Source organism: Medicago sativa, chromosome 3 (genome assembly GCF_051527215.1).
Source record: "Medicago sativa cultivar Bolivia chromosome 3, Bolivia_mono, whole genome shotgun sequence".
Lineage (NCBI taxonomy): Eukaryota > Viridiplantae > Streptophyta > Magnoliopsida > Fabales > Fabaceae > Medicago > Medicago sativa.
The window spans coordinates 104,002,867-104,017,462 of record NC_140751.1 but is presented as its reverse complement, the minus strand read 5'-3'; the positions used below and the strand labels follow the sequence as shown (position 1 = coordinate 104,017,462).

Sequence of the window (14,596 nt, the reverse complement as noted above, 5' to 3'; positions counted from 1 at the left end):
CTTGATGTTCACTTTCTATCAACAACACGTTAGGGACGATCAGTTCCTCAATTTTCCAATAGATAGCTAGCAGTCATGATGTTGGCGTAGACCATCTTAACCAAAATTTCAAAGTGTTTCTTGCAACTCGCACTCAAAACTATCTAGAGACACAAGGAATCTAATAATTCCTACCTAATCATTAATTCTCATACAATGCTTCAAACATGTCATACCAATACTTGAGTGAGAACTGTTGTTGTAAGTAAACTCAATGAACGGTAAACATTCACTCCAACTCACTCCAAACGGATTCTAATGCTCAATCTTAGACTTCTAACAAACCAAGCATACATAACCTTAGCAAATTCCTCTTCTTTCTTGGCCACCAAAACAACTTATTATGATCTTGATACCTCTTCGTCGCTCCGGGATGAATACTCAAACTACTGTTGTGACCTTCTCCTAAAATCCTTTTCTTAAGTTTGGGTAGGATTTATGACGAGGACAACAAGGCAAGGTCAAGATATTATAAGAATGCAAGTGATAAGAAGGGAAAGGGCCAGGATCGTGGTAAACCATATGGAGCTTCAGCTGATAAGCGAAAGAAGAAGGTGATAGGTTGGTCTAATCTAAGTGGGGGTAGAACTGAGATGCTACAAGTGTGGCGGAGCTAGACATCGCTTTGCTGATTGCAAGAGTACTGCAATTACTTGGTTTAAGTGTGGGAAGATTGGGCACCGTGCTTTTGAGTGCAGGAGTAAGGAGGTGATTTGTTTCAACTGTGGAGAAGCTGGTCATTTTAGTACTAAGTGCCCGAAGACGAAGAAAATGAAGTCGGATAGGAAGGGTTTGCTTTGAGTGTTGAGGAGGGTGTGGAACCGGACAACCTGATTTGAGGTATTTGTTTAATTAATAACACTCCTTTGATTGCAATTATTGTTACTGGTGCAATGTATTCGTTTATTTCTCTTGATTGTGCTTAAAAGTTGAATCTAGTTTTGTCTCATATATTGAGAGGAATAGTCTCATTTTAGTAACTCCTCTCACTTGATATGCCCTCCATATAGAGGAGAGGGTGTATCATTTTCATTGATACCTTAGCCAATGACTCGGTGACCACTCCCTTAGTTCGTGTGAGTTGTCCTTGGAATTTTGGTGGAGTAGATTTTAAGATGGATTTAGTTTGTTTACCCTTGGGATACATGAAAAGGATTTTCCATCCTTATTTGGATCAATTCGTGGTGGTGTCTATAGACGATATCTTAGTGTATTCGAAGTCGGAGGAGGAGCATGCGGAGCATTTAAGGATTTTGTTGCAAACCTTGAAGGTTTATGTTTAGGGTTTTATGGTTTAGGGTTTAGGGTTTAGGGTTTAGTTTGTTTACCCTTGGGATACATGAAAAGGATTTTCCATCCTTATTTGGATATGTTTGTGGTTGTGTTTATAGACGATATCTTTGTGTATTTGAAGTCGGAGGAGCAGCATGCGGACCATTTGAGGATTATGTCGCAAACCTTAAAGGTTTATGGCTTAGGATTTAGGGTTTAGGTTTAGGGATTAGGGTTTACGGTGTAGGGATTGAGGGTTGAAGGTTTGGGGTTGAGGGTTTGGGGTTTAGGGTTTAAGGTTTGTGGTCTCGACTCATACCAACCCAATAATGTTTCTACATCTCCTCCCATACAACGCTTCAAGGTGGATGTAGCTCTCAGAAGACGGCATACCATCTTTTCTTAAGTTGTGCGACATTGGGTAGTGTTTGGTCCCTTGTCTGGCAGTGGCTTCAGCTCTCTTTGGTATCTCCATGTGTGCTTCATGATCACTTTATTCAGTTTAGCCATATGGCGGCAATGCCGCAATCATCCCATTCATTCTTCAAGGTTATTTGGCTTTCGTGTGTCTGGGTCATTTGGAAGGAAAGGAACAATCGGGAACCGGGTTTTCAACAATACCGCTTCCGATACTTATACCATCCTTGACAAAGTAAAACTGAATTCTTTTTTGTGGTTGAAGACAAATTTGTTTACTTTTGCTTTTGACTATCATGATTGATGGCGACACCATCTTTCATGTATGGGTGTTTTTGTTTAGTAATTTCGTTGTTACTACTTTCTTTTGGTGGTGCTCTCTTGATTAGGCACAAGTGACTTTGTAACTATCTTTGGGTGTTTCATTCGTTGCACGCCTTGTGCATAGTGATTCACTTCCGTTTTAATAATATAATTCATTTTGGCTCGTTCAAAAAAAATTAATATAGGTAACAAAATTTTATTTCATGGAAGTTTAAATTTTCATATAACAAAAAATAAAATTTCTATAAATAAAAAACAAAGTTCAATTTTCCAAATTTATAGCATTAATTAGTTTTATTGAAAGTGTATAATTCACAAATTGTACTCTGAAACTAGAAACACAAAATCCGCACTCAAACAAACGAACTGGAGTACTATTTTGCTATTTTGGAACAAAATGTAATATTATGGGTAAAGAAACCACTTGTCATGTGATATAAAGCCTTAAAATAGGCATGAAAGCAAAATGATGACAAAGGTACCAAGCAACAGCTACATCTCAATTATTTTAGGAAATGCTAATCACAAAAAGATCATTGAATAAAACAGTTCATCAATCACTTCAGATCCGTCTCTCTGGCCAAATCAGTCACAATATTCTCTTCATCTTTCACATTATCTTCATCAACTGACTGAGAACAAATATCTAAAGCCTGCAAGAACCAAATTCAATAAGTAGAAGTTTTATAGCAACCACATATTTTCAATAAAATGCACTGATACTTATGCATGCATACATTTAATTTTTATGCATCTGTACTTTTTATGAAATTATGAAACTCACCTTCACGCTTGTTTCAACTGCAGCAGTATCCGAGACCCTTGAGTGCTCTCTAGTTCTTTTCAGGTCCTCCTGGCATGATAAGCCAGCATTACAAATTGTATAATTTTCCATACCATGAGTTTGTTTGTAAATTAATATAAATAATTTTCAACAGAGGCATAAAATATATTAGCTGCCTGAGGATTGCACAACAATGCAATTCATTCATAGAGGGAATTACTCATCTTTGCTCAAAAAAAAAAACAAGAAGAATCACTCATCAGCTGCTGCCAGAGCCTCTATAGTTGTGTCTTTGGACTCTAATGTCAAAACAGTTCTCAAATAATACAAAGTGTGATACATGGGAATCTCAGCCTTTGTTGAGATTTTCCTCCATCTTCATTCCTATTCCTTGATAGGCAGCAACACACTAAATACAATTTTATCAGTGTATTTGAACTATATCACTAACTCTACATGTGAAGCTTGTTAACGTCAACCAATGATCAAAGGTTTAGATATATTGGAACAATTGAGGGACAGACTAAAAATGATTTAGTCTTTTAATTCCATAGATGTTGGAACACCCAGCCCCAATAGGGTTATCACTACTAGTCTCTTAGTCTCTACAGTTACCGGGTGTAAGTTTATGCTACCTTATTTAAGCATGTTGCATTTCCCCACTCCCAAATCTATCGGAATTCCTTTAGCCTGTTCGCTCCGAGTCCATTCATGTCTGCCTCGTGTTCAAGATAATTCTATTTTCGTCCTTCGCAAGTCTATCATCGTGAGTGTTTTTCTTGCCAACACCGCAGCCTAGACTTACTCCTTCTGCCCATGAGGTTATTGCAGATGCTTACTTCTCCATTTGTTTTGGCTCTACCTCTAACTCTAATCTTCCCATTCATAAAGGTATAATGTGCCTACTTATAACCCTTCTACTCACTATGTTACTTTTAGTTATTATGACATTTTGTTTGTCTTCATGATCTTTTATGGCTATCCCTAATATTGCAGATGATGCCTTCTCGAACTATGATTGGAAACAAGTGATAGGTTGATGAAATGTGTGCTCTTCAAAAGAGCGGTACTTGGAACCTTGTACCTTTTCTCCATTCAAGTTATTGGTGGATCTTTACCATCAGGGTCGACCTAATGCTAACCTGGGTCGTCTCAAGGCTAAAATGGTGGCCAAATAATATTCTAGGATGTTTGGTTTCTGATGGTAGAGTCTCTCGTGACTAAAATGTCCTATTAGCCTATTTTTGTCTATGGCAGATATCTATGATTGACCTCTTCACTAGTTGGGTGATTAAAATGGTTTTTCCTTCATGGTGATCCAACTTAAGCAGTTATATGGAGCAATCTCCTAGATTTCTTCCTTAGGATAAGTCCTTTATACGTTTGTCGTTTGTCCAAATCTTTGTAAAGACTTGCACAATCTGTCAAACTTGGCTTGCATGTTTTTCAACAGTTAGGTGTTACAAAGTAAGGTGTCTCGGTCTGAGTTTGAAGCTTTCGTCGTCAGCAAGAAAAGCTTCGCAGCTTGCCTGAAAGGCAAAAATACGCGGATTCAACTTTATTCACATCCCTTTCCTTCCTTCCAATTAGGCATGACTGGTATATTATACATTAAGGGTGTCGCAGTAAGAAAGTATATTATGTCTGCTGTAAAATGTAAGGGATGAGGACAAATGGCCTTGCAAACTTTTCATTCAACTAGATGATGGTTTGGAGCCATTGGCGTAGCCAGGACCCTGGCCTAGGGGGTTCAAATTTTTTTTTTTCAAAAAAAAAAAAAACACCAATAATTTCATGAATATGATGTTGATAAATAAATTCATGCTCATACTACGATATTTTTCTCATAAAGAAATTATTCATAATCTCCTACGACAACAAAAACAACAATGAAATTAGAATGTTCATAATCTTGTACCTCTAAATTTGTTGATTATCCTTTTAACGGATAATCACAAGGATATGGAGTAAACACGAGTTAGATTTATTCAACGGAAAGAGCATAAATATCATATTATTTTACCCATAGATACTCATTATCATCCCTACATGTATGTGTGCAAAAAAAAAATTACATATAAAATCTTTACAAATTTAATAGTTTATAGCAGTGAAACCGAATATAAAAAATATAGGCTTAATTGCATGTTTGATCCCTTATGTTTATTTTAGTTTTCAAGTTGGTCCCTTATGTTTTAAAAGTTTCAAGTTGGTCCCTTACGTTTTAAAAGTTTCAAGTTGGTCCAAAACATTACTCACGTTGGAATAAGTTAGTCCCTTCAATCACTTAACGTTTAAAGATATGGGTTGACAATATGGGTGATGGAACTTAACTTATTTAGAAAATCAGTTTTAAAACATTTTTTTAATTTTTTTTTGTTTTATTAAACTCAATAATGTCGTGGAATGGACTAACTTATTCCAATGTGAGTAACGTTTTGGACCAACTTGAAACTTTTCAAACATAAGGGACCAACTTGAAACTTTTAAAACATAAGCGACCAACTTAAAAACTAAAATAAACATAAGGGATCAAACATGCAATTAAGCCAAAAATATATATTGCGAAGACTAAATAAATCATTCTTTTATAAGTCTAAATGATTCAATCAATTAGTTTAACAATTTCTGCCTTATCCGGCAATATTTTATCTTTTTATATGTTTTTTAAATGCCATTGAACACAAATTATTTATTTTTTTGGTCAAGTAGCCTAGTGGCTGGAGCTCACATATTTTAAATAAGAAGAAGTGGGTGTATGAGGTTTGAACCCCAGCCCTAACATATATTATGCATTGTCCCTACCAATTGAGCTATGCTCACGGGGACAACACGCATTGTTTTCTTCGGTTAAATAAAAGAAACACAACTAGACATAACATATAAAATCTGGTAGAGTAGAGAGAGAAATGTCTAATAGATCTAACTAACTTTTGAACTGAATTCTGATTTTTCATTGAATGCAATATTTCTGTTACATTCCATCTTTTATAGATGGATTGAGGAAACCTGCAATAGCAGGTCAAGTGTAAGACTCCTTACACTTGCCAGTTACAATGAATAAGAGATGCCAGCTGTGTACAGCTGGCTTATGCTAAGCTTAGATATAAAACAAACTAGACTAAGCTTAACTATCAGATACTCTAATATAACACGCGGGCCACATTTTGGTAAAAAAGAAATAGGCCACATAGTGAAAAGCCCAAAGTGGACTATAGAAAACCCTAAATAGTCTTCTTGTTAACTGGCCGCCGCTCACACTTCCTTTTTCATGCTTGCATCTACGCAATGGTATTTTTGCATTGCCTGCATATCCTCTATTTACCATCTCCCGTGTTGTTTCTTCTCTTAGGTTCTTTGAGTTAAGGTGCAAGAACAATATTTGAGGGGTTCAAAAAGTAAAAATATATTGGATTTACAGGTTTTTTTTTCCCGGTTCAGGGGGTTCACTTGAACACCCTCAACATAGTGTAGCTCCTCCCCTGTTTGGGGCTGTCTTTCATTGACAAAAGGCGATTTGCTAGAGTTCGCACGTGCAAAGATCCAACGTTAGTGTTTCCCATATTTGAGCTTGGTCTTGACACACTTTTTGAATCGATGACACTAGAGGAGGTTTCTGATGACAGAAGTGGTTCAGAAGGTTGTCTGACACATTTCTAAGAAGCTTATCCAAAGTTTAAGCTTAAGGACAAGCTCAAGATCGAAGAGGAGAGCAATCATATGGATAAAAAAGATTTGAACTATTTAATCTTTTTAAAATAAGAAGCCTTAAATGTACTTTTGCAAAACATAATCCTTATTGGTGGTAGAGTTTGGTTAGGATTCTCTTTATTATCTGTAACCTCTAAAAAGACAAGCTGCTATTGGAATTGGAATAAACAAGAATGAAATCATTTTGAGAAAACTTAGGTTAGTCAACGACAAGTCTTGCTTCTTACTTTCCCCATAGACTCGATCCCACATGCAGGTATATGACAAATTCCCAAACTTCTTTGGAGATAAACTAATCATTTCTATTTTCTTTAAGAAATAGCCAGTATTTTGTGGCTTTTAAATCCACTCGAAAATTAATAGTTAATGCATATTTGCTAAGGCTTAAAGGGTAAAAGAATTTCTTCTCTCGACTGACAAGGTTTTCCCCTTTCCCTTCTCTCAACAGTAGGTTGTACAAGATTAAAAATGAATAAAATTAAATGGGGACTGAGAACTGTAAAAAAAGTACGTGGGGTTTTGAACAGTGCACTGACAAAGGAATGGACTGTTGATTTGTTAACAGGTAAATACTATGGTTGCCACATTAAAGTAACTAAGAGTATATCAAATTTAATTCTAGATATTTGTCGGAAAATGTTGTAAATGCATGTAGGTTTAGATACAAATTCCTAACAACACACGTCATATGTTCTACAAATATTAGATTCTCCACAAGAAATTAATATATTTAAATTAAATACTTCAAAAGATAAATACACACACCGGATCATTGAGCTGAGATTCAACAATTTCTCTCTTGACTTTGCTTTGGAGAATATCGCTGATAAATGAGGTAAAGGACACACTGATCATGTGATACTTGATGATAAGTAAATTTAGTATACAGTTATAAAGTGAAATACCGTTCAACATCAATGTCCATGCCAGAATCTGGATCCCAATGCTCATCTCTATCTTCATGATCGTCAAATTCCTGGAGAATTGTGAACAGGGAATGAGTTCAAACAGGATGAAGAGAGTCAAAAATAGCTAGGACAAGTTAGGGAAAAGTCAGTATAAATACCATTCAGTTCTTCTATTTAATTTTGGCTCCTATCATATATTCTAGGATGAAGGAGGTAGGGCCAAAGGATAGTTAATGATGTGTCCAGTAGTGTAGTAGAAGAAGTGGGGTATTCTATTAAGGAGGGGAATTTAAGAGTAAGGAAGGTAAGAGAAGAGCTGTTAATCGCATTGCACCTGAGTATAGGACTATTGACACAGAATTATTCTCTGAAGGAGTCATGGATCTGGTTAGAAATGCTTTTTTCCTGTGAAGTATTCAAGTTGCTCCTTTTGCATGGGATAATACAGTTAAAATTAAAATTCTTTTTTGAATCCCTATATGTGGGTAGTGGGTACCTTATGCATCAGTGTGTTCAAAAATAATTTTATAGGGCTAGTTTGCTTTGCAAACATATTCTGTTTTATTTCTTAATTTCACTTGTATTACTTGGTTTCCTGTTTTCAAATACTTGTATAAAAGTCAACGAAAACAGAAGTTATTTTGTAAACAGGAGACAAAGCAAACAAGAACAGAAAGTATTTGCACAAAATAGGCTCTTATCTTCTGCTGAAAACAAACATGCGTGAAATAAAGATAACAACGGGGAAAAATTTAGTTAAATAATTTACCTCTCCAAGATCAGAATCAGGAGGCCTTTCCTGAAATTGAACACTGGGAGCATGTTGCAGCTTCGAAAGATTCTCAAGTAGCTTAGATCGGATATTATCAAGTAAATGTCGGGTATTTTTGTTTTCCATGTTACTTGGGGCAACATGAAGGGTATAATCTGGACCGAAATATTCATAATACTCGTGCTCTGGCATTTTGTCATCAACTTCTATTCCAAGAGCAACTCCCGTCTGCCTTAACAAATAGCCAATAAAATTTTATGTACTTGGATGAAAGTCTAGACAGAAGATTGACTAAAATTGTAAATAAATATTAAAACACTGAACAAACTGAGATATGAGAAATAATTACATGAAATGTCACATTGCATTCTGAGAGGCTTTAATAATATCTCAATTGATATTTTATAGTTCGAGACTAGTATAAGGAAACAATACACAGCTACTTAGACTTCTTGAACACCATCGCTTGTTTTACATAATGAATTAGTTCATGTTTAGCATTTTTTATAATTAACATGAAATATGTAGAAAATATTGAAATTTCAATATTATAATTCAACTAGATGTTTTGGCGCTCTGACAGAGGTCTCTGGTTGCCTTATAAATAAAATCAAGCTACCTTATATTAGTGATATTACATCAAATAAAGGAAAAACAATGTTTTACCTCATAGCACCAACACCGAGCAACATTCCGAATGGTGTATCCGCCACCACCTAGTAGCAAGAGGGGAACATTGAATGATCTCATGTATCTGACACACTCTGCATGACCCCTAATTGAAAGATTAAAGCATCCCAACCTGTCTCCAGATAAAGAGTCTGCACCACACTGGAGAACAACTGCACCGGGCCTAAAGATTTCCATTACTTTGCCGATTAAAGGTTTGAACAACAAATGATAACTCTCATCATCAATGCCGTCATCAAGTGGAACATTAAGAGAGTAGTATTTTCCCTTTCCATATCCAATATCACGCAAGTCGCCAGTACCAGGAAAATAATCACCAAATTTATGGAAAGAAACAGTCATGACTCTATCAGTAGTGTAGAAAGCTTCCTCCACACCATCTCCATGGTGGATATCAATGTCCACATATAGAACACGCTACAACAAACGTAACATTAGCATTTTAAAATATGAACTGAAACAGCAGTATGCAAACACACTTGAGAAGTTCAAAACATTAGCACTGTCACTGTCACCTGCCAAACAAACTTTCTACAGTTTATGCCCTCGTAGTGTTTCTGAATATTTCAGGGACTACAGCTTAATATTTTGAACAAATATGAGCATAATCATCAAGCGGTAAAACCTATGCCATAGTCGAGGAATTTTTCGATCCATAACAAACCTCAAAATGGTTTTTGGCTTGTTGTGTGTCCCATATAAACTAAACTATGCAATTCATTTTACCTACTGCTTTAAGAGCAGGCTTGACTAGACGTTCCATTGTATAATTAACACGATAAGACAGCAATCCTCTAATTATTTTATATCTACTAAATATGAGTAGGCAGTACTGCAGTCGCAGATGTTGGTGACTTATTGCACAAACAAAATCGTAGTATTCAAATAGCTCTCCATTATTTCTTTTTGAAACAGTATGATACCAAATTGAGGCAGCACTTTTAATGGTTAAATTCCAACAGAAGCATGTATTGAAACTAAATAGTTTGGAAAATTCACGTTCGTTTCTCCGTCAAAGTATGTTTTCTTTAAAAGCAGTAAATTTAGTTCAAAACTTAAATGCATGCAGCTACCTACACATAGAACCAGTGTTGTAATTTCCAACGTAGAGTGGAGGGTTCTTCATGGAGGGCCATAGCAGCCACCATTCACTGGGCGCAGCAGGCACCAATGGGCAATGGCAGCCATGGCAAAAATATCCACCAAAAATATTATAAATTCAAAATTAAAAAAAAAAAAAAAAAAACGGAACCTGGCCATGAAAAGTTAGGCCCGTGATGGAAAACCCTAGAAGAAAGTTGCAGCATCGCATTTGCAGCAGTTCTCTTCAATGCACTGTTGCACTCTACACTCTCATTCATCTCGTTGTTCATCGTTTCTATCTCTAGTGACTGGCTGTCTGTATTATGGCATACAGCAACCACCCAGTTCTGGCGACCTCCTCTGTTCTTCCTGCTTCTGTTTTTTTTATCTCCTGGATTCTGCTATATCCATCTCATTCTCTAATTTTGTTCATCCTTCTTCAGTCCCTTTTTTCGCCTCTGCCTTACTGTCTATTTTTCATTCTGTTTTTTCATTGTTCTCGTTTACTTTTTGTTTGTATTGTTTTTATCATTTTGTTGTTATTTGAGGTCTTGAACTTGATGGTGATGAGGTTATGATATAGGATTATGTGACTTTAAAATATTTTCCATCAATTGAGTTTTAATTGTTATTTAATATTGTCATTTTTTTAATTCTTTTCTGCAGTTCTTTTGGTGTGTATGTGATATTTTTACTCTATCCACCATGCTTCCTTCATAGCCGCATTGCTGTCGCACATGATATATGTCAGATTTTTTACTGGCTACCATATTGCACCATCCACCATTGACATGATTGCTTAGAACTTATGTAATATATCATTGCAGCACATATATTATGGAAGACTATCCTAGGAGAACAAAATTTTATTGTTGAAACCAGAGCAAACAAGAGAAAACTGTAGTATAACTGGAGAAAAATACCACCACATTAATGTACAAATATTTGAGTTGAGAAACAAATGGCCGATTAACTCTAACAGTTCAAATTGGTACAAACCAAACCAACTAAATACCAACATTATTCTGGTCATGCACAAAGCATCAATAGGTAAAGCACTCTTGATGTGAACAGCCTAACCCCTATGTGAGATTTAAAGAATACATATCAGAAAGGACATACGGAAAAATAATTAACCAAACTTATAGTTATAACTTATATGTAACAAGAACTGCTAGTTGACTCTAAGTGCATGATAAAATTATGAAAACCTTTACCCAGCCGAACATTCTCCTAGAAACCAGAAAGCGTGCCATGTTGTCAAATACTATAGAATATAGATAGCATTTTCCTTTAAATTGAACACTAAACTGACTAGTTAACGGACAATGGTGTGCTCAAGCTTACTTTTATTTAGATGTACTGAGGAAGACATAAGTGCCTTGTTAGGAGAAAAGAAATGTGTGGATGCAAACCTGACCAACATTAGTGTTGTAAAATATACTGACTATGGCTTCATGTTCTGATTGATAATAGACACTGAGTGAGTTTACAGCAAAAGCTTCACAGATGAAAAGTAACATTTTTTTAGAACTTTTAAGTGGTTTGTGTTTCATTAAATTTAGTGTTGTCCCTGTGAATGAGTTTCCAGAAGAATCTAACAGAAAATAAGATCAAGGAGAGAAATACTCTTTTATCCTCGTATATAGCATGCAAGTCTGAGCTACACTTCCTAAATATTAACTTCAGTACTTACCATAAATCAGTTCTAAAGAAAATTGAAATATAAAAAATCCAATCGATTCCACAAAATATACCTTTAAAGTATGAAGAAAAATTAAAGCAGAGGGAATTCCACGGCTAGACAAACCTCGTGCTGTTTAAGAAGTTCTAAGATTGCAAGGACTATATCATTAACATAGCAAAATCCAGAAGCCTCACACTTCTTGGCATGATGCAGTCCACCAGCCCAGTTAACAGCAATATCACATTGATCGTGATTCAACTTGACAGCACCACCAACTGAACCTCCAGCATAAGTTTGACAGAAAGAGTATAGGCCATCAAAGACAGGACAATCTTCACCAACGTTAAAGCGTTTGAGTTGTCTCATATGATCCTGTTGTGTTTCAGGGGTTATGCTTCGAAGAAATGAAACATAATCATCAGCATGAAAACGGCAAAGGTCCCTGTCTCTAGCAGGAAAAGGCTTGTGGACCTGCATGTGCTGAAGCAATCCATAGTGGGCAAGAAGGGCATGTGTCATGCGGATACGATGTGGCTTCATGGGATGACCTTGGCCATAATAATAATTCCCAACCTCAGGATCATAGAAATAGCATACTTTTCTCTTTACCCCATCAGGTGCAGAAGACGGAAGAGAATTGCCACTGACATCCATGTGTGAAGCTACTCGGTAATCTTTGTGCTTGTCGTCAATATTCAACCATCCTGATAAAAAATTCTTGAAAACAAGAATTGAAAAAAATATATATATTTAGAAATACAAATGACCGTGATTGGTTGGTTATTTAGACTATTGGGTTCACGTCCCCCTGTAATGGCACCATATCAACTACGAAAGAATTCACAAACCCTAACGAAGTGTATACAAAACCTATCAATCAATGTAGTAGCATAAATAAATAAATAAATAAAACAACAGAAAAAATCAACATATATAGATAGATAGATACCGATTGCTAAACTACTGAACTGGTGAAATAATAAATATAAAACAAAATAGAAATGGATATCATAAACTCAATTATTATAAATAAAAATGGACAGAGATTGAGTACTTGTTTTCCGGCGCAGTCGAAACAAACAATCCGGCAACTCCTCTGCGAACACTCGTCGCGTAGTCGCAGCTGCTTGTAGGTGTTAGTTTTGGTAAATCTGGCTAACTGGCTTTTTCCTTCTTTTTTTTTTTTTTAACGAACGAAAGGGGTTAAAACTTAAGCTCAGCAAACACAGGAATGGCCCATTCCCTCTCTCTCTCGAGTATTACTTTTCCCACCCTATGCATGACTAGCGCCATGTAAATTTTTCAAAAATGCTCTTATGCAATCCGGATTTTAAAATCCGGATTCAGTTTTTCCTTTGTTATAGGGTGAAAAATTGAGTTTTTCACAAATTTGGATTTTTCTAGATTTTGTAATCCGGAAACTTCAAAAAAAATAGGGCGTGCTACATGATTTTTCCGTTAAACACCCTTTTTCAAGGGAAAAACAATTCGGATTATATAATCTGAACTGTATCAGCACAAATTTTAAACATGTTTGTAACATGGATGGTCATTTTAGGGAATAATATTAATCGGGTTTAAACATGTTTGTAACTCTCATCCTTTTGTTTTGAGTCCTTGTTACTTGATCTTAGTCAAAAATCGGGTTTTTGAGCTACTTGATCGGATTGCTCCGAAACTTCCCCAGAAAATCAGAAAAAATTCAAGGAGAGAGTCAGAAAAAATCGGGTTTTTGAGCTACTTGATCGGATTGCTCTCATCCTTTTGTTTTAGAAGGCACTTCTTACGGGACTCCGCCACTCAAAATCCAAAATTCCATCGTTTAGACCCATTTTTCATTTTTTTTATTTTTCATATTCTCATAAAAATCCGAAAATTTTTGCATTAGTTTTATTTGATTTTTAGAATTTTTTTGTGGTATTTTATGATTTTATTTGACAGGATTTTAGCATTTTTTACTTGGTTTTTTTGTTGTTTTTAAAAACAAAACTCAAAACTGCTGAAAAGTGAGAGAGTTTGACAGCTGATTATACACAAGAATTGTCCGGATTATAAAATCTGAAATAGTGAAACATGAATCCGGATTTTAAAATCCGGATTGCACAAGGGCATTTTTGAAAAATTTACAGAGCGCGCTAGTCATGCATAGGGTGGGAAAAGTAATATAGCATTATCTCTTATTTGTCATTTTTTTTAGAGACTAAATATGGTACAAGTCAAGGGGAAAAAACATATTTAAACTTTTGTCAAAAAAAACATATTTAAACCTTTTTTATACCTCCAAAAAAAATTGATACATTTATCGATATAAAAAGTTTTACTCACACATGTAACTTTAGAAAAGCATTTGGAATAAAAGTTAGATATCCATAAAGATTTGAGGATTATGATTGATCAAAAAGTAGTCAAAAGTATAGAGTGGACTGATTCTCCATCAGATGATTTACCCCAACATAATATTTGAGGTCATGAAAAGGTACTTCAGCGTACAACATAGGTATATTTAGTTACGCCTACGTATAGAAAATCATATCCTCATTGGATGGAGAATACACCTACGACGATTGAGTTTAAGGCCCCTTGTTTCACAACCTTCCCAAACGAAGGTTACATGTCTACAATTGATCATGTTGGTAGATTTGTAGCTTAATGTGGAGAGGTTGGGCATAATGAATACAACATGTTATAGTTGTTTCCTTTGTCATTAACATGAGTATCTGATATTTGTCTTTGCCGCCTAATTAAGTGGTAAATTGGACCGACGTGGAACAATACTTCCCTGGGAGATTTTATAAGTCTTAACATGAAGTTAAAACAACTAACTTAGTGAATTTCAAACAACAAAATAACGAGACAGTTGTTGACTTTATAAAAAGTTTCAAAAAAACGGGTTTCATGAGCACAATACA

At 35.5% G+C, this 14,596-nt stretch overlaps 1 protein-coding gene across 4 annotated transcripts; it reads right to left on the bottom strand.

Moving 5' to 3' along the window:
* Nucleotides 1-2,405: 2,405 nt before the first annotated feature.
* Nucleotides 2,406-12,848, bottom strand: LOC146943287 (histone deacetylase 19-like). 4 transcript variants are annotated; one of them, XM_085757555.1, is made up of 8 exons: nt 12,742-12,848; nt 11,811-12,404; nt 8,894-9,334; nt 8,225-8,455; nt 7,453-7,523; nt 7,313-7,370; nt 2,837-2,905; nt 2,406-2,705 (listed from the first exon to the last, which is right to left on the bottom strand). In XM_085757555.1, exons 2-8 carry the CDS (start codon nt 12,339-12,341, stop codon nt 2,610-2,612), a joined length of 1,497 nt encoding a protein of 498 aa, XP_085613681.1. In that variant the 5' UTR covers nt 12,342-12,404; nt 12,742-12,848; the 3' UTR covers nt 2,406-2,609. The 4 variants fall into 4 exon arrangements, 2 of the variants coding, with proteins under 2 accessions (XP_085613681.1, XP_085613682.1); XM_085757556.1 differs by having other exon boundaries at nt 11,811-12,391; XR_015033041.1 differs by lacking the exon at nt 7,313-7,370.
* Between the last annotated feature and the right edge of the window lie 1,748 nt (nt 12,849-14,596).

Coding starts and splice junctions, on each gene's coding strand:
- LOC146943287 (XM_085757555.1), bottom strand. CDS start 12,341: ATGGATGTCAGTGGCAATTCTCTTCCGTCTTCTGCACCTGATGGGGTA. Junction 9,335..11,810: donor AACTTCTTAAACAGCACGAG/GTTTGTCTAGCC, acceptor CGTTTGTTGTAG/CGTGTTCTATATGTGGACAT. Junction 2,906..7,312: donor AATCTCAGCTCAATGATCCG/GTGTGTGTATTT, acceptor TTATCATGCCAG/GAGGACCTGAAAAGAACTAG.